The sequence below is a fragment of the Aquarana catesbeiana genome, linkage group LG11, assembly GCF_042186555.1.
Source record: "Aquarana catesbeiana isolate 2022-GZ linkage group LG11, ASM4218655v1, whole genome shotgun sequence".
NCBI classification, from domain to species: Eukaryota; Metazoa; Chordata; class Amphibia; order Anura; family Ranidae; genus Aquarana; species Aquarana catesbeiana.
Window position 1 is genome coordinate 221,163,257 of NC_133334.1, and position 20,004 is coordinate 221,183,260.

Genomic DNA, 20,004 nt, shown 5'->3' on the forward strand with positions numbered 1-20,004 from the left:
CAATCAGCAGGCAGGTCAGTGAGATCCTATTGCATGCCTAACGCTTTGGCGGAAGGAGACACGGCGGAAGAAGCCGGAAGGACACAGGGGCCGCATCCGCCTTCAGGAAAGGAGCAGAGACCCGCCACACTAGCAGTAAGTGCCGCTGGACCGGCCACGGGGGAGGGGGGTTAGTGAAGCGACAGCCAAGCCTGGCTGCATTTGATGGGCCCAAGTGGCTGCATATGACAGGCACAATGAGGCTGCAATTAATGGGGGGCGGGGGTTCCGTATTTTTTACTTTGTTTGCGCCCCCCAAAAAAATTTTGAGCACCAGCCGCCACTGATAGGTGTTCTAATTACTCTCCATTCTATCCAAAATGATAAAGGTTTTGTTTTTAGTTATACATTAGGTCAGATAAATAATATCCAGGAGCATCAAAAAAGTCGTTATGAAAGCAGTCAAAGCCAGAGTAGTAGCCTATCCCCTGCCAGCATACTACAGAGAAGGACCCTTGCTGTGTGTGTGTGGGGAAGTAGTATCTCTGCAGAGGTCTGACATGTCTTCTGTCTGAGAAATAGTTATTTCTTGACGACATACATAAAAGACATGTTGGTGGACAACTGGATCAGGATTTCAATATTTAGACCTGTTATTTTAGTTGAGACCGAATCTACAGGATCTGTTGGGTCCAAAACAGGAGTTCCTTGGAATGACAGTAGTAAGTTCAGTAGAATGAAGACAGTGCCAGTGTATCGGGGGGCCTTGATTGGGCCTTAGGCAGGTAAAGGTTGAGGGACAGCTGGACTGAACAGAAATCCTGGACTTTATATCTCTAGTAGGCTGCTAGACTGGTGACCAAAGCAGCATGCCTATAAAGTGTGTAATCTATGGTCAAAATGTAAAATCATTTCAGTCATTTCAAGCATACTCCTATTAATCTGAACGCTCTTGTGAAGTTTGTACTTACTACTGTGAAGCTCTCCACGCATTTTACTACCTGGAATTCTGTGACACGTAGTCACTATGCCTGGTAAGTAGGAACATCGGTCTCGCACATTTCACAGAGCCTGCCTTCTGAACTACAGGGAGGAGTTTCCAGTAAGCTTGGTTGCACAGCAGGCACCTTCCCCAAGCTTCCCTGCCAACCCAACTCAATGCAATAGTCCCCCCCCCAAAATTCCTGGGCAAAGGCTAGCATACATATATAAGCAGGTCCACTTCTGCCCCCACGTGACAGTGTTTGGGCAACTTACAGCTCAGACACCCAAAGTATTTCGAGCAAATACAGAAGTACTGTATTTTGTTGGGGCTCTGGTGGCAATTTGAGTGAAATGGTACAGGGAAGGTAGCTGGATGCAGCTTATGGTGCCTGTCTTGCAATGAACCAGCCACTTTTCCTAGTATGGCCCTAAAGCACACTCGTTTTATTGCATTTCTAGGTTTTTGAAATAAAATTCCAAACGGATAGATCAGTTTTGGGTGGGCATAGGGGTTATGCGTTTATTATGTATTAAAGGGTTTGTTAACCCATCTATACAAGACTATGCCAGCCCCTCTATTAGAGGCTGCCATAGCACACTATGTCAGGCGTTTTCAAAAATGAGCATTCTAAATACCCAATTTTAGCTGTCATCACATTACTCACGGCCGCTTTACAGCTCCGATGGATTGCTTCTGTGGGAGGGGCGATCACGTGGCTGCTCATCGCCTCCACAGAAGATCTGTATCGTAGCTGTAAAGCGTCCGCGAATCACGTGACCGGCCCAAAAACAGCTCAAATTTGGTATTTAGAATGCTTATTTTTGAAAACTACTGACATAGTGTGCTATGCCAACCTCTAAGAGAGGCTGGCAGCGACAATTTTAAGTTTTTATTTTACAAGAATAGCAGTGGGGGGTGGGGCCGGGCTGGAGACAGACACAGAGGGAGATGACAGGCAGGAAGGAGAAGGTGAGGAGGGAGAGAGGAGAGCTGAGAGGAGAGATACGTATGATGCAGAAACGTACTCTGACCACTGTGATCAGGGCTGAGCAGCCCCGATTTTAGTGGTCAGTGCAGAGGGCACACAGGAAGTGGCAGGTTTAGCGTTTTTTTTTTTCAGTTTAGAGGGGGGCAGATTACACAGCACAAGCACTGGGATGTGTAATCTGCTTTAAGGGACCAGGATCTGTATTTTTTTTTTTTTGGGTTGACAAACACTTTAAGGAGAACCCATAAAAAGGTGGAGTAGGACACTAAGGCCAATTTACTAAAGAATTTGAGAATGTTCACACAGTTTGTGTGAATATTCACTTCAGTTGTCCAATCGTGCACATAAAACAATAAACTGGGATTTTATTTTCACATGAAAGAATAATTCTAATAAATCTTAAAGTGGTTCTAAAGCATTAAGGTTTTTCACCTTAATGCATAGAATGCATTAAGGTGAAAAACCTTCTGTACCGCAGCTTCTCTCAGCCCTCCCTTTTTCTTACCCAAGCCCGATTCAATCCAGCGATGTGCACAAGAGCAGTGGCTCACGCCACTATCTCCCTCCTCATTGGGCAGATTGATAGCAGAAGGAGCATTGGCTCCCGCTGTCTGTGTCAATGGATGCAGCAGCGGGGCTCGGGAGCAAGCATGCATGGGTGCCCCCGTAGAAAGCGGCTTTTGGTGGGGGCACCCACCAAAGGAGGGGCCTGGAGTTCCGGAGGGGGACCCTAGAAGAAGAGGGTCCAGGCTGCTCTGTCCCAGATAGCAAGGATAACTTGCCCCAAATTTGTGGCAATGTTGAACTGCAAGTCTATTAACTTGTCGCACCACATTTTCCCTGGCAAGTTGTATACTTGTAGAGCACGTGAAGCACAGGTTCTAGTTGTCACTTTTCCAATTTGTAGAAAATTTGTGTAGCAAGTCTATAGCAAGTGCAAAGTTGCGGGTCTACAGCAAGAGCTCTTCAAGTCACAGTGACTCCTGTGGTAGGATGACTATTGCACAACATAACTGAACCAAAACTTGCAGCCGACTTGCTGAATGTTTGCAAAGAAAGTTGATCTGGAGTCGTGTAATGTGGACTTGCTGCAATTGTGCAACAAACTCGTGAAGCCTGGCAAGTCTAGCAATAGCTTAACAAATCATTTTCAATGCAGCTCAATTGCTTGCTATCTGGGGTGCAAAAACATTGCGCAGAGCAGGCAATTATAGACAGGTTTGCTATTTTAATTAAAAAAAAAAAAAGCCAAAGGTTTAATAACACTTTAAGCTGGCCATACACCAATTTAAATTTGGCAGGACAAATTTCATTCAGTATGTGGGCTCTCTTGCCTTGCTGGAAAATTTTCCATCGATAAGCTGTTGAAGACCACTGGCAAAAAAAAAATAAAAATAAATTAACCACTTCAGCCCTGGAAGATTTGGCTGCTCAATGCCCAGAGCACATAGGACACATTTTTGGGAGGATTGACAATTATACAGCGATCAGTGCAATAAAAATGCACTGATTACTGTATAAATGTCACTGGAAGGGGTTAACACTAGGGGGCGATCAAGGGGTTAACTGTGTTCCCTGACTGCGTGTTCTAACTGTAGGGGGAGGGGACTGACTAGAGGGGATGAGAGATTGTGGTCCCTAGCTATTAGGAACTCACAATCTGTCTCTCCGCACAGAACAGGGATTTGTGTGTTTACACACACACACACACGTCCCTGTTCTGCCTCTTGTGCCCATGATCGCTCCTGGCTGGCGGTCATCACGACCGTCGGCCACAAGCATCGGCACTCCCACAGTGCAGTGGGCGGGTGCGCGCGCCTGCTATCCTGCTCATAGGAGCCAACGTATAGCTACGACCACTCGCGGGATCGTGCCGACCTGCCGCTGTATGACGGCGGCTGGTCGGCAAGCAGTTAAAAATAAAAGGGTATTGCCAGCTTTACACAATTTATTTTGTGAACATTTTCAAATCCTTTAGTTGAAGAGGAACTGCAGTCCGCTCACATAATTTGTAATAAAAACATCTTTGCCATTCTGACGCTTCCCTCCAACCACTTTGCATATTATTTTATATATACACTGATTCTGTACTTGCCAAATATGCTGCAGAAATCTCCCTCCACCAAGTCTGGCTGCATCCATTTTTACTGTGGGCCGCTGAAGCTGCTGCCTGTTCACTTCCTGGATTTACACAGACACATGGAGGCTGTGCATGATGTCATAAGCCTAGGCTTTTTACCAGACAAGAAACAGGAAGTGCGCTGTAGAAGGTATTTACTGGCAGAAAAAAAATGTTTTACCATCCAAAGTTAAAACAAGGGCAGAGGATTTGATAGATGGAAAGATGAAAAAATAACTGAAGTTCCGATTTAATCAGTCTAAATCTCTTTGCTTCAGAATGGCTGAGGGAAGTTGATGGTATCTGGGAATGCTGGTAGGGAGATCATACTGGAGGAGTCTGCCAAAGATGTGAAAGATGGGGAAGAAACAATGCAAAGCATTACAACAGCTGCTTGTAGGTTTTTGTTAAGCTACTAACACTAACAGAAAAATATCTCATTAATCTTAATCTGATCTTCAAGCGGAGGTCCGCCAAAAAAAAAAAAAATATTAAAAGCCAGCAGCTACAAATACTGCAGCTGCTGACTTAATATATGGACACTTACCTGTCCAGGGAGCCCGCGATGTCGGCAGCCGAAGCCGATCTGTCCGTCGGCTCTCGGCTGCTGCCCCAACCATCCTCGGTAAGGGAATCAGGAAGTGAAGCCGTGCAACTTCACTTCCTGGTTGCCTACTGCGCGTCCTCACTGGTCCCTGCTGTCTTCTGTCTCCTAGAAGACAGCGGGGGAGGACAGAGTAGGCGCTGGAAGTGGCGTAGATCAACGTGAACGCCGCGTTGATCTATGCCAGGAAGTGGGAGCAAATGCCTGTATTAGACAGGTATCTGCTCCTTCCTCCCCCTGAAAGATGCCAAATAAGACACCGGAAGGGGGGTGGGGGTTGGGGGGGAATTCCAAAAAGTGGAAGTTCCATTTTTGGGTGGAACTCCACTTTCAGCCTGTTTGCAAAACAATAAAAAAAAAAAAAAAGTCAGCAGCTACCAATACTAATACTGTGACTGCTGACTTTAATAAAAGGACACTTACCTGTCAAAAGCTCCAGTGGTGTCCTCACACAGGCTGGTTCTTCGCTGATCTTCGGGTCCCTGGCATCGGCACGGGAAGCTGGCAGTGACTCCTTGCGGCTTCACAGCTGGCTGCCCACTGCACATGCAAGAGCCATGCTGTTCTGTGTGAATGGTCCCGCAGCCTCATGGGACCTCTGCTATATCTCCCAAGAGGTTGCGGGCAGGGAGGGGGCCAGGGGCAAACTTCTGGAGGAATCGCCTAGGCCAGTGATGGCGAACCTTGGCACCCCAGATGTTTTGGACCTGCATTTCCCATGATGCTCAGCTACACCGCAGAGTGCATGAGCATCATAGGAAATGTAGTTCCAAAACATCTGGGGTGCCCAGGTTCGCAATCACTGGCCTAGGCGATCTGATCAGAAATGGTAGCGGGTAGCTACCAAAATTAGGTACCCCCCCCCAAAAAAACAAAAAAAACCCCAAAAAAAACCAAAAGTGTTATGCCCCGTACACACGGTCAGATTTTCCAATGGAAAATGTGTGATAGGACCTTGTTGTCGGAAATTCCGACCATGTGTAGGCTCCATCACACATTTTCCATCGGAATTTCCGACACACAAAGTTTGAGAGCTTACTATAAAATTTTCCGACAACAAAATCCGTTGTCGGAAATTCCGATCGTGTGTACACAAATCCGACGCACAAAGTGCCACGCATGCTCAGAATAAATTAAGAGACGAAAGCTATTGGCTACTGCCCCGTTTATAGTCCCGACGTACGTGTTTTATGTCACCGCGTTCAGAACGATCGGATTTTCCGACAACTTTGTGTGACCGTGTGTATGCAAGACAAGTTTGAGCCAACATCCGTCGGAAAAAATCCATGGATTTTGTTGTCGGAATGTCCGATCAACGTCTGACCGTGTGTACAGGGCATTAGAGTGGTAGAGGAGGGGAAAAAAAAAAAAAAACAAGGGGAGGACATAAAAGCATTACTTCCCCTTTAAAGCGAAGTTCCTCTTTAAAAATTCTACATATTACATCCTGTTCCTTTTCTCTGAATTTTCTGTTCCTTCTCCCTCATGGGAAGATTGTTTTTACACTTTAAATAAGAAAACCTTTATATCAGATAATGGATTACTTTAATTGTATTTAATAATGTATTCACAGTAAAACTTATATAAGCAACGCCCAAGAGCACTATTCTTATACATAAAGCTCATACAAAGTAAACCCGCTTTTATTAAAGTGTATGTATAGCCAAAACATTTCTTTGTAAGTTTGAATAGAGTAGGGAAGTGTTTAAAACGTTGTGTACCACTGTTGAGCTTTTACCTCACTTCCCGTTTTGGAAAAGCAAAAATAGGTGACTTCACTTTTCTGGGAAAGTACTTTTTTTTTTTTCCCCCATAGCAGATTTTTTGTAATGACAACAAAAAATAAAAGTGTCACAAGAAGTGCAAAAAAATACAAGCTTCATTACAACATGTCACTAGCCATCCATACACTTCCTGGCCCAGCCAGTAGCAGACACTCCCATGGATTACCAGGTAGAGGAAGTATAGAAAGTTAAAAAAAGAAAAGAAGGGGCGTGGCCGCGGCATGGAAGGGAGCAGACGCGTGTGAGCTGAGCTCCGTTTGACCCACTCCACGCAGCAACACATACAGCAGCATCTAGCCTTAGAACACCAGCCAGCCGAGATGCCAAGGCAGCGTTGGCCGAATCCAAGATGGCGCCGGGTGAGCGTCTCCAGGCCGCACACGAGGCATCCCCGATCCCCTAACCGCGGCATCCACCTGCATCACCTCCTCACCGGACTCCCAGGGAAGCCCCTTCAGCAGCCCGGGCCGGCATGATGCAAGGGGAAATGCCTCCTATAGGTCGCCTCATGGCTCCCAGGTGAATTCTGCCATTCCTCTCTTCTCCAGCCCCCAGACTCCCCCCCCCCCCCCGATGATCCAGATAAACCCCGGGACATTATTTGTAAGTTGCACAACTATACCTCGAAGGAACGTATCATATACCATGTCTGGGGGGGTCCACCACGTGGACTTTGATGGAGCTAAGTTGTCTATTCCCAGACTTATCCAGACGCACGCTGATGCAACGCAGGGCCCTTAAGCCACTGTTAGAAGTTCTGCAAGACGGCCATCTGATCTACCGCTGGAGATTCCCCTTCAGCCTCTCGGTCACTAAGGGGGGTCAGCAAGTCACTCTATGGAACAAGTTGGACCTACCTCACTTTCTTTCCCACCTCGGCCTACCTGTGGTGGACATACCTGATTGGTGCACTTCCCCAGATGTCCCAGCACTGGCTAATCCGGAGCCTTGGCGACAGACCCTTCGTAGACACCGCAACAAACCATGTGAAGATCCTGCTGTCACTGATGAGCAGGGGCCTTCCTCTTCCTCAGCTGCACATTGACTGTCTGTCCCAGTTCCAGATGACTCTGCCCTTCCCTCAGTTTTCAACTAATTTTTTCTTCTAATATTTGGACTGTTTTTGCTGCTGCAGATAACTTGCATGCACATCCGATTAGCAGAAGTGCTCATGCACTGGAGCGGGACCCTTAGCAGGGCTCCTGCCTGATGTCTCCCCACTCACCCCCATAGGTGAACTCCTGGGAGTTACACTCCTCGGCCGAGGATGTCCACGGTGCGTGGGTCACTTGAACCCTTTGGGGCCGGCTGGCTGGAGAGGTGACTGCCACACCGTCGATGTTAGTGTTAATTACTTGCCCACTGGGCACTATGTTCTTTATTTGTTTTGTATTATCCACGTGTTTTCTTTCTTTTCTCCTTTTTACTATCTAGGTTGTACTCACATGCTTTTTCTCTTCAGCACCTCAGGTTTATTAGGTCAATTTGCTGCGGGTCATTCCTCATCCTCCATACGCCCATGGGGCAACGTTACCAGTGACCAACCATGGCTGATCTGAAGATCATATCGTACAATGTTTGTGGCCTGAGCTCCCCATCCAAACGCAGTAAGTTGTGGCTTGAGACAAAGAGACTGGGTGCACACATTTTACTCTTGCAGTAAACTCATTTCAGGACTGACTCGGTTCCCAGCCTCCCCACACACCTATACAACCAATGGTTTCTCAGCAACTCACCCCGACCTAAATCTGGTGGAGTGGCGGTTGCGATACATAAAAATTGGCCTTTCATTCCCCTGGACCACTATGCGGATCCCGATGGTAGATTTGTCTTTCTGAAAGGCACTCTGTTCGATGGCAAGCTTACACTCGTGGTGCTTTATGCTCCTAATTCCAGGCAATTAGAGTTTTTGGACAAGTTGTTAGATACCCTTTCCACTTTTCGTGAGGGGCGACTGGTGGTTGGAGACTTTAAGGTCTGCCCTCACCCGCAGTTGGACACCTCCTCCGGTCGTTCTACACACTCGTTCACCTTTCTTAATTGATTCCGTAAGACCCTACAGGCTAATCATCAGGTCGACCGCTGGAGAGTGCTTCACCCCACTGTAAAAGACTTTAGCTACTATTCTGCCACACATAACGTGTATACGCGGATAGATCTCCTATTGGTGGACCAATGCTTTTTGGAATCGCTCTCCAGTGCGTCGATTGGATCACGAACGATCTCCGACCATGCACCCATCTCCATCTCCCTAGCTCCTCTATCTCCGGATGTCCGTCAAAGGACATGGCGGTTAAACGAAAACCTGCTAGATGATGCAGTGGCACAAAAGTGGGTCACAGATACCATTTCTCTATATTTTAGAACATGACAGGAGAGACGGGGATGACATCTGTATGGGAGGGACATAAGGCCACGATACGGGGTGAACTTATCTCCCAGGGATCTAGACTCAAAAAGGCACGCAGTGGGGAACTTCAGTCCCTACTGGCCCAGTTACGCACCACGGAGCTTAAAACACAAGCGCCAAAATGATGCCACTCCTGTATGCGGAGCTTTTGTCTCTTAGGGAAAAGCTTTCCAATCTGTTAGAAACACGGAGACGGGATAGACTGAGATATGTTTCTCATAAATTTTACGAGTTTGGAAACAAATGCGGTAGACTATTGGCTAGAGCCCTTAAACGACAATGCACATCCGGCCACGTCCATATGCTGCAAACTGCCTCGGGCTCCCAAACAGTACTGTCCTCCAAAATTGTGGACACCTTTTGGGAATACTATACCCAACTTTACCAACTTCCTGCCACACTCACGGGTCACACGCCCTCACAGAAAACGGAATGTATTTCACAATATCTAGAAGAAGCACTAGTCCCCAACTGTCGACACAACTTAGCAAACAGCTTGACAGGCCTATAGCTGTAACGGAGATTGAAGCTGTTATTAAAGACCTTCCGCAAGGAAAGAGTCCTGGCCCAGATGGGTTCACTAATGCATATTATTGCAAATTTTCACCCCTCCTGTCTGATTGCATGTTCACATACTTTAACGCCCTGGCATCAGGCACTTCCCTTCCAGAGGAGGCACTGTTCGCACACATTGCTGTCCTCCTGAAGGAAGGGAAGGACCCATCCACCCCCAGCAGCTATAGGCCGATCTCGTTGTTGAACACTGACATCAAGATATTAGTGAAGGTCTTGGCTAATCGACTTAAACCTGTCCTACCGACGGTAATTCACCCGGACCAAACAGGATTTATAACAGGGAGGGAGGCTAGGGATAACTCCAACCGAGCTATACAATTGATTCACTGGGCGAACCTACAGAGGCCCAACTCACCCTGTCTCCTATTATCCACGAATGTTAAAAAAGCTTTCGACCGGGTGGACTGGGCCTATCTCTAGGCGGTATTATCCAGATTGGGCCTAGGAAATAACATGCTCAGGTGGATAGGCTCCTTGTACAGTTCCCCAGAAGCCCGGGTTAAGGTAAACGGGATGCTTTCTAACCCTTTTCCTATATGGAACAAGACAAGGGCACCTTCTGTCCCCCCTAATATTCGCCCTCACCCTGAAACTACTACTTAACATGATACGGTCCAATACTAACATCAAGGGGCTTACGGTAGGGACGACAGAACATAAACTTTCGGCGTACGCTTATGACATTCTATTTTACGTCACAGACACACTGATCTCCCTTTCTAACATTATGGCGGAACTATGGAGATTCCATTCTCTCTCCAACTTTAAAATCAACTATAGTAAATCGGAGATCCTTCCACTTGCTACTCCTCCTGCGATGCACTCCCAACTACAAGCTTCCTTTTCCTTCAAGTGGTGCTGTTCCTCCTTAAAATATCTAGGCATTTACCTTCCAGCCACATTTGCACAACTATATACGTGTAACTTTGCCCCCTTGCTCACCACGATTAAAGCTGATCTTTCGCAATGGAATCGTACCACCTTCTCATGGATGGGACGAGTCAGTATCCTGAAAATGAATGTACTGCCCAGAATTCTTCAGATGGTACCTATAGCGCTACCCAGATCTTTCTTCTCAGCCTACAACAGCTTGTTCGTAAAATTTATATAGCAGGGTCGTGTGCTCCGCTTGGCCCTCCACACACTGCAACGTCCTAAGAGGCTTGGGGGGGTGGGGGTCCCCTCCATACGCAGGTACTATGAGGCGGTTGCCCTGCAAAGGATTCTCGACTGGCAACATCATACTGCCACTAAATCTTGGGTTCCCCTTGAGAAATTCCTGTCTGGACACAACTTGTCTCACGCTGGTCTCTGTCCACGTGCTGAGGTTATGGGATACACTAAACGGCACGGGGGGCTGCTATCGCAACCTATGTCCCCGCTTGCACCTCTTGGGTTGCATTATACATCTAATATGACGCAGACACCACCTACTGCCACTCCCAGGCAGGCAGATTAGAGGATGATGGTACATAATTTCGTGGAGGGTGAGACATACGCACAAACTCCTAGGTTCTCTATAACAGTTACTGATTTACACCTACTGCTGTTGTGCTGCTTGATCATTCGGTTCTTTGTTCTCAGGTATGCCCATTCCCCTTCCCCCACCATTTCACTTTGGGTTATATTGGATGCGGCGGGTGAGGTGTTGTATCCTATATATGAAAACGCAATCCTGTTTTGATACAATGGTTAAAATACTCACAAGCCCCCCTATGACTGGAGTATAACTTGATGAAGTCACATGAAGCTAGCTATCTGAATGTATCAGAGGTTTCTTTACGCTCACAACCCGATGTCCTCCCTTGTCCCCATATGTGCCCCTTGGGCATTTATTGTTTTTTCTTTTTTTCTGTTTTGTTGTGGTTTGCTTTTCTCAATGTATGTTATTTTGAAAATATAAAATAAAGATTATACAAAAAAAAAACAAGAAAAAAAAAAATATACAGAAAATGCAAGAATTAAGCCGAAACCAAGAACAGAATTATCCTAATCCCTCTCAGCATTATCCCCCTCACCTACCTTCGTGCAGTACGAAGGATTCTATATCCAGGATTCTATATGTTATCACCCAGATGTCTGATCGAAGAACCACACATAGGCGATACAACCAAAATTTGTAGGGGTGGCTAATCGAATACCTGGACAACTCTGGTAGGGGCCAGGCCTACAGCTATTTTTCAGTCTCTACATGTTTGAACCTAGCAAATGGAATAAGAGTCAGAGAGCCAGCTGTGCCAAACCTAATTTTTTTTGGGCAGCCTCTATTTTAGTAGGTGGCCTTATACAGTGGTAACACTTTAATTCCTTCAAAAGGGTCAGAGTAGGGGGCTTCTGGCTTCTTCCAACACAGGATTGCTGTCTTACATGCATAAAATAACAAAATAGTTAGGAGCGCTCTTTGGGGGGACCACTTCCTCCACCAGCCCTAGCAGACAGTCTGAAATTGTCATTGGGATTGGGAGAGCTGTAAAAATGTTTTAACCTCCTGGTGATGCTAAAGAGTATGGTCTATATCCGCCAGGGAGAAAGTGCAGCACTAACATTCCACCAGGGAGGATCTATATATGCTGGCCAATTTGGCAGGCAAATTGAATTCCCTTCTTAAGCTGGCCATAGATTGGTCATTTTCAGTTTTAGCAGGCCAAAAATAGTGGAAAGAAAAAAGAAAAACACACACACACAAAAAAAAAACAAAAATAACACCCACCTATTCCTTCATCCACATAAGTGAGGTGGATGGAGGATGCCCCTCTTAAAGTGTTACTAAACCCACAATAGTAAAATCAGTCTGTATATGCAGTATAGCCGCTAAAATTGGTGCCACTTTACCACTAACGCGCGCCCCCCCCCCCCCCCCCCCCAGTGTGAAAGTAGCCTTCATGTAGTTGTAAAGGCTCAAGGTTTTTTAAAACTATTGCATTGCCATGTTCTGTGTACTGTGGGAGTCCAACTATAATGAATGCAGGGTCCTGGGTTTAGGACCCTGCATTCTACTGGAGAAATAATGTAGCCACCCTCTATTTGTAGCTTCTGACATTAAATAGAAGGAATCATACCTGTTCAGAGATCCAGCGCTGTCCTCACCCGAGCCAATTCTTCAATCGGCTTCAGGTGACGGCATCTTCACTAAGGGCAACTGGCAGTGAAGCCTTGCGAATCTGACATCCCACTGTGCATGCGAGACTTACTCTGCACTGTACGAATGGTCCTGCAGTCTTCTGGGACCTGTGATGTGTCAAACCCAGGTACCCCCCCCCACATTCCCAAAAAAAGGTGCCAATTGTTAAAGGGGTGGGGGTGCAAATAAGTAGAACTTCCCCTTTTGGATGAAGTACCGCTTGGTTGTCAGTTGGAGATTATGCTGCCATCATTATAACTTGCATTGCCTTACAATTGTGTGTCCAAGCCCTGCTGAAGGGGAACCTTAAGCCACCGTAACGTGTTGTATTGGTATTCTCTTATGCACGTGAGAAGACTGGCACTCTGTTTATTGATTTTATGATACAATCTTACTCTAGCTAGCAATTCATTTTCAGGCATATGGAAACAGAGTGGGTAAAATGAAAGAACAGAGTACACAATTCTATTCAGCAGAAATGATTTTGCTTTGCAAGTGCAGCAACAATGAGGACCTAGCCATATAGCACTGGAACTTCGCTGTATATACAAGAATATGTAATGGACTGTCAACAGCCCAATTGGAGGTCTACCTTAGGTCATGATATGCAAGTTACACAAGTAGAAGAAAAGTAGTACACATTCAACATACAGCACCAGATCAACGCCACTCAATCACTCACCTTACAATTGTACCTCAATGTTATACTGCAGTTTAAGCAAGCAGAATGAGCTTCATTGGCATATTGCCTTACCTTGGGCTCAGGGTGTCCTCCTGGTACATCCAGCTGACCAGGTGCTTCTCCTACCCTGAGGCTCCTCCTCAGTAGAACAAAACGATCATCTTTACACTGTAGAGCAGCTCCTACGCCAAGTGGCTGTGCCAGATAAGCTTCAGTGTCCCCGTACTCCCGTCCTCCTCGTTCCTGTAAGGCGCTTGCATCACCTGACCAGTTGGTACCCAAGAAGTCTCTGTAACATGTGAGTGCCAGGTGTAGAGTAAGACCTCCCCCTTCACTCATCTTAAGGTCACTTTCTCCACATTTCTGTCCCTCATTCTCTTCTGTTCTACTTTCAATTTTTAGAGTCGCTTTATTCTTCACTGTCGTCTTTTCTTGTTCTTCTGCTTTTGGATTTTCTTCAGGCTGGACAGAATGAAGCCTAAATTTTGCTCCATTAAACACCCATGGTTGTTTGCGCTGGCGTTCTTCCCAATCTACAAGAATCTGCTCTTCCAATGGGGGTGGAAGTCGTCGCCGCTGGTAAAGTGGGGAAAGCTGGACGTGCACTTTACGTTGGGGGATCCCCTGAGGGGAGGGGCTGCAGTACAAGATAGATATCTCAGGATCCATAATCCAAATAACTGCAACTGAACAGATAAAGAGAGTAAGAAACCTACAGCATCGCAAAGCAAAAGATGATGACCCATCACCTTCATTCTACCATTATTACCCAGCCCAAGAATAGGGCAATATTTAAAAAAGAGAATTATAGCCAGTATAGTCTGTCCAGGCTCTTTAAAGATCTGGGCCATATGGTCGAGATCCACCAGATGCCTGGACCGGCAGCTGGCTCAACTGCTCAGCAAGCCACTGAGAGCCTGAGCCAGCACCTCCCGCCCCCTCCACAGCATGGTGCTCCAGTGAATACCGAAGGAGCAGAGCAGAGAGCCGGTGACTGCCAGTCACTGGCTCTCTGCAGCCTAAAGACCGAGAGCTGAGTGATCAGTGGTGTTTGATTCCCAGTCTTCGAGCCAGTGGAAGACAGATGCAGCATGGGAGTGATGCTGCAACCACCTAGGGGAGCATAATTTTTAAGGAATCCTGAACTTCTCTTTTAATGTGACCTTCACATCTATACTTATTGGCTGCACCATATTTCAATTTATATCATACACATTTTTAGAAGTGTTCCCTATAATGTATATCCATCATATGCACAGCAGACACCTGTTCCTTCTTTCTGTGCACTCTCCCACCTCCCTGATCCACCGCTGAAGCCCAGAGAAAAATGTTCTGTTGTGCGAGAGAAGAGTCAGGCTACCTCTCACTTTCACTTCTTGGGTTTTCTCCTTGGTAAAGCTATAGGATTTGATATGAGACATCCACTTTTAAGCCAAAGCTCCTTTTGCCCTACTTCTCCTGGGGATCACAGGGGTCCACTTTTGTTCTGCACTCCTGTGCTAAAGCCCGCTGTCATCACTCAGCTGCTCCAGACTCTGGAGAGATCCTGACTTTAATGTCAGGATCCACCCAGATACCTGCACCAGCAGCTGGCTCAGACTTTCAATGCACTGCTGAGAGTCTAAGCCAGCCGCAACTACCCCTCCACAGCCTGGTGCTCCAGTGAGGGCTGGAGGGGCAGAGCAGAGAGCTGGTGACTGATAGTCACCAGCTGCCTCCTCACTGAAGACTGAGAACTGAGCAATCAGCAGCCTTTGATCGCTCAGTTCTCTGTGTAGAGGTGGCAAGGGACAGCTGCAGCATCAGCTCAATGCTGCATTCACCTAGGTAGGAACTAGGTGTCCCAAACTTCTCTTTTAAGGGGAGTAATTGAACAAGGGCATTCACGTCACAATCACCAGATATTATTTCAATAAAACCTGCAGATTTAAAAAGATTGGAAACGACTTTATAAATTGCAACAATCTGTTAAAGCTTATATGACATCTTAGTGCCTAGGTTAAGACTTCTTTAGGTTATTACTCAAGTATATGAGTCCACTTTATATGGCATAATATCAGTAAAGACAGCACTTCAAAACGTTTCTTCTGATTTACAGTCCCTTGAAAAAGTATTCATACCCTTTGAAATGTTCCACATTTTGTCATGTTACAACCAAAAACATAAATGTATTTTATTAGGATATGCGATAGACCAAGACAAAGTGGCACCTAAAGTGGATGCAAAATGATAAATAGTTTTCACATTTTTTTTTACAAATAAATATGTGAAAAGTGTGGCACGAACTTGTATTCAGCCCCCTTTACTCGGACACCCCCTAACTAAAATCTAGTGGAACCAATTGCCTTCAGAAGTCACCCAATTAGTAAATAGAGTCCACCTGTGTGTAATTTAATTTCAGTATAAATACAGCTGTTCTGTGAAGCCCTCAGAGGTTTGTTAGAGAACCTTTATGAACAAACAGCATCATGAAGGCCAAGGAACACACCAGACAGGTCAGGGATAAAGTTGTAAAAGTTTAAAGCAGGGTTTGGTTATAAAAAAAATTTCCCAAGCTTTGAACATCTCACAGGGCACTGTTCAATCCATCATCTAAACTGACAGGCCGGGCAAGGAGAGTGTTAATCAGAGAATCAGCCAAGAGGTCCATGGTAACTCTTGAGGAGATCCACAGCTCAGGTGGGAGAATCTGTCTACAGGACAACTATTAGTCGTGCACTACAAAAATCTGGCCTATGGAAGAGTGGCAAGAAGACAGCTATTGTTGAAAGAAAGCCAGAAGAAGTCCAATTTGCGAGAAGCCATGTGGGGGGACACAGCAAACATGGTGAAGAAGGTGCTCTGGCCTAAAAGCAAAACGCTATGTGTGGCGGAAAACTAACACTGCATATCACCCTGAAAACACCATCCCCACTGTGAAACATGGTGGTGACAGCATGTTGTTGGGCACTTTTTTCAGCAGGGACAGTGAAGCTGGTCAGAGTTGATGGGAAGATGTAGCCAAATACAGGGCAATCTTGCAAGAAAACCTGTAATGCCCTGTACACACGGTCGGACATTGATCGGACATTCCGACAACAAAATCCTAGGATTTTTTGCGACGGATGTTGGCTCAAACTTGTCTTGCATACACACGCTCGCACAAAGTTGTCGGAAAATCCGATCGTTCGGAACGCGGTGACATAAAACACGTACTACGGGACTATAAACGGGGCAGTAGCCAATAGCTTTTGTTTTACAAAGCTTTTGGTTCTACAAAGTAGAAGGGGGGGGGCTGAATACACACTTTTCACATATTTATTTGTAAAAAAATTTGAAATCCCATTTATCATTTTCCTTCCACTTCAAAATGATGTGCCGTTTTGTGTTGGTTTATCAGATAAATCCTAATAAAATACATTTACGTTTTTGGTTGTAACGTGTGAAAAAATGTCAAGGGGTATGAATACTTTTTCAAGGCACCGTGGATAAAGTCTTACATATTTAGCCCTCGTTTAGGTTAAAATGCTGACATTTAACCTCTTACCGACCGGCTCATGTACATATACGTCGGCAGTTTGAAGATGGATATCTCAGTAATGGCAGGAGCTGCTGCCACAACCGAGGTATCCATCTTTAGAGCTGGCGGTTCTGTTTACGATAATGGTGGTCTCTGCAGCAGATTCACCGTGAGATCACCGTTATCGGTGGAGGTGCCACCCCCTTCCCGCCGCTCTCCCGCGCCCTCCGCCGCTTACCGGAGCCGCGGAGGCGATCGGGTCTCTTCACGTCTGTGGTATGGAGATGAGTGAGGGGAAGATGGCCCCCACCCGTCTCCATACCATAGGAGGGCGGAAGCAATGTCAAAACGTCACTTCCGCCCATACGTCTTAAAGGCACATTTTTCTGTTGTCATTTTTTCAAATGACAATTTTTTTTTTTTTTTTTTTTGCATCTTAGTCCAAATATGAGATCTGAGGACTTTTTGACCCCAGATCTCATATTTAAGAGGTCCTGGCATGCTTTTTTATATTACAAGGGATGTTTACATAAAAGTGACCCAATTTTTTTTTTTTTTTTAAACAGTGAAAAAATAAATAAAATCAAGTAAAATAAATAAAAAATTTTTTTTTAAAGCGCCCCGCCCCGACGAGCTTGCGCGCAGAAGCGAACGCATACGTGAGCAGCGCCCGCATATGAAAATGGTGGTCAAACCACACATGTGAGGTATCGCCGCGATCGGTAGATCGAGAGCAATAATTCTAGCCCTAGACCTCCTCCGTAACCCAAAACATGCAACCTGTAGAATTTTTTAAACATCGCCTATGGAGATTTTTGAGGGTAAAAGTTTGACGCCATTCCACGAGCGGGCGCAATTTTGAAGCAGGACATGTTGGGCATCAATTTACTCGGCGTAACATTATCTTTCACAATATAAAAAAAAAAATATTGGACCAACTTTACTGTTGTCTTATTTTTTTATTCAAAAAACGTGATTTTTTCCAAAAAGAAGTGCGCTTGTAAGACTGCTGCGCAAATAGGGTGCAAAAAAATTATTGCAATGACAGCCATTTTATTCTCTAGGGTGTTAGAACCCCAAACATTATATATTGTTTTTTCTAAGTAATTTTCTAGCAAAAAAACGTGTTTTAAACACCAAAATCTCAAAACAAGGCTGGTCCTTAAGTGGTGATGCAGAGGGGGTGTGGGGGTCTGCTGCTTTGGTAGTAATGAAGTCTTTACAGCTGCTAACCCTAAGCGGCTATATAAAAAACAAAACATACATTTGTTATAATTAGATAAATAATGGTTCTTATACAACGATTACATAATCTTAGCAGAATGACTGCTAGAACAGCATACTGAGACCCCCACCATCCCAGAGTCATTCATATCATGTGTGCGAAAGAACACAGAGAGACAGTACAAGGACATAATAATAGTACATAATAATAAAACACACACAAATACATATTGGGGTTCCTATTGCAAATAATTTAGTCTGAACAGAACAATCACAATCTATACAGATGGCTTACCTGTTCAGTCTCCTACTCAGATACAGTATTGACCACAATCATTTCACAGACAAAACTCCGCCCCTCTTAGACATTCTAACACGTAATTGCTGATGTCCCAAGAATGTCACTAGGTTTGTTATTGTAAGGAGCCCATCCCTAAGGACACCTGAACGTGTATGTGTGACGAGGGAATCCGTCAGCATCCACAACGCACAGGGCGGATCACAAAAGGAACTGCAAGGTAGTGCACAGAACTCCTTTCAAAACACTAAACTAGAAAACTTCTGTCGTAGCAAGTCTTCTTTGAAAGTTATTTTAAAGCGAAGTTCCACCCAAATTTTGAACATTATCTCTATGCATTCTCTTCCTTGCCTAGATGCTGACATGCTGTGTAAAAAAATTTAAATCGCCGTAATTGCCTTTTTTTTTCTAATCTTCTTAGCACTTCCTGGTTTTCCTCCCATGGGAGTAGGCGTGTTTCTAGCCTCTCCCAGACCTCCCACAGTCCCCTGGGAGCTAGTCTCAGGCTTCCCAGCATGCATTGTGCAACAGCATCATCACAACATCTCGGTGAATTCTGGGAGCACAGCATTCACCGCATCCAGGAAATACATGCTTGTGGGCTTCAAATGCCCACAATGAAGATGGAAACCGCCTGCAGTGAATTTTATAAGTTATTCTTTACAACGAAATCGGACACAGGCGGACTTATTACACAGAACATGTGAGTAGATAATCATGAGAAGAAAAGTTTGTGAATGAACTCCAAAAAAAAAAAAAACGATAGATAGGTGGACCCCCGCTTTAATAACTTAAGTAATGTAAAAATTAGTTTTACATAAAAGGTTTATTATAGATTGCATCCATGCCACGGTTTGCATAGCATGTTCATTTTTTAAATACGAAAGTCCAGCACTGCCTGGATGTGTCTTGGCACCCTTAACCGCTTCGGCCCCTGAAGAATTTACCCCCTTCCTGACCAGAGCACTCTTTGCGATTCGGCACTGTGTTGCTTTAACTGACAATTGCGCAGTTGTGTGACATTGCACCCAAACAAAATTGACGTCTTTTTTTTCCCCACAAATAGAGCTTTCTTTTGGTAGTATTTGATCACCTCTGCGGTTTTTATTTTTTGCGCCATAAACAAAAAATAGCGACAATTTTGAAAAAAAAAAAAAAACGCATTATTTTTTACTTTTTGCTATAATAAATATTCCCAAAAAATATTTAAAAAAACATTTTTTCCCCTCAGTTTAGGCCGATACGTATTCTTCTACATATTTTTGGTAAAAAAATAAGCGTTTGTTGATTTGTTTGCGCAAAAGTTATAGCGTTTAAAAAAATAGGAGATAGTTATGGCATTTTTATTATTAATTTTTTTTTTTACTAGTAATGGCGGCGATCAGCGATTTTTATCGTGACTGCGACATTATGGCGGACACATCAGACATTTTTGGGACCATTGTCATTTATACAGCAATCAGTGCTATACAAATGCACTGATTCCTGTGTAAATGACACTGGCAGTGAAGGGGTTAACCACTAGGGGGCTAGGGAGGGGTTAAGTATGTCCTGGGGAGTGTTACTAACTGTGGGGGGGGCGTGGCTACGTGTGGCACATCATTGATCTCTGCTCCCGATCACAGGGAGCAGAGATCAGTGACACTGTTACTAGGCAGAACGGGGAGATGCTTGTTTACATTAGCATCTCCCCGTTCGTCCTTTCTGTGAGGCGATCGCGGGTAGCCCTGCAGCG

The 20,004-nt window shown here is 45.2% G+C and overlaps 1 protein-coding gene across 2 annotated transcripts in view; it reads right to left on the reverse strand.

Moving 5' to 3' along the window:
* Positions 1-20,004, reverse strand: part of NUDT22 (nudix hydrolase 22) — a 69,247-nt gene that overhangs the window by 13,809 nt on the left and 35,434 nt on the right. Inside the window, exons 1-2 of one of the 2 annotated variants that reach the window (XM_073605362.1) lie at positions 18,267-18,787; positions 13,321-13,934 (exon numbers count right to left, since the gene is read on the reverse strand). In XM_073605362.1, the coding sequence (XP_073461463.1) occupies positions 13,321-13,917 (597 nt within the window). In that variant the 5' untranslated portion in view covers positions 13,918-13,934; positions 18,267-18,787. Of the gene's footprint in view, positions 1-13,320; positions 13,935-18,266; positions 18,788-20,004 lie in introns of those variants that run through there. The other variant, XM_073605361.1, reaches the window with a different exon arrangement.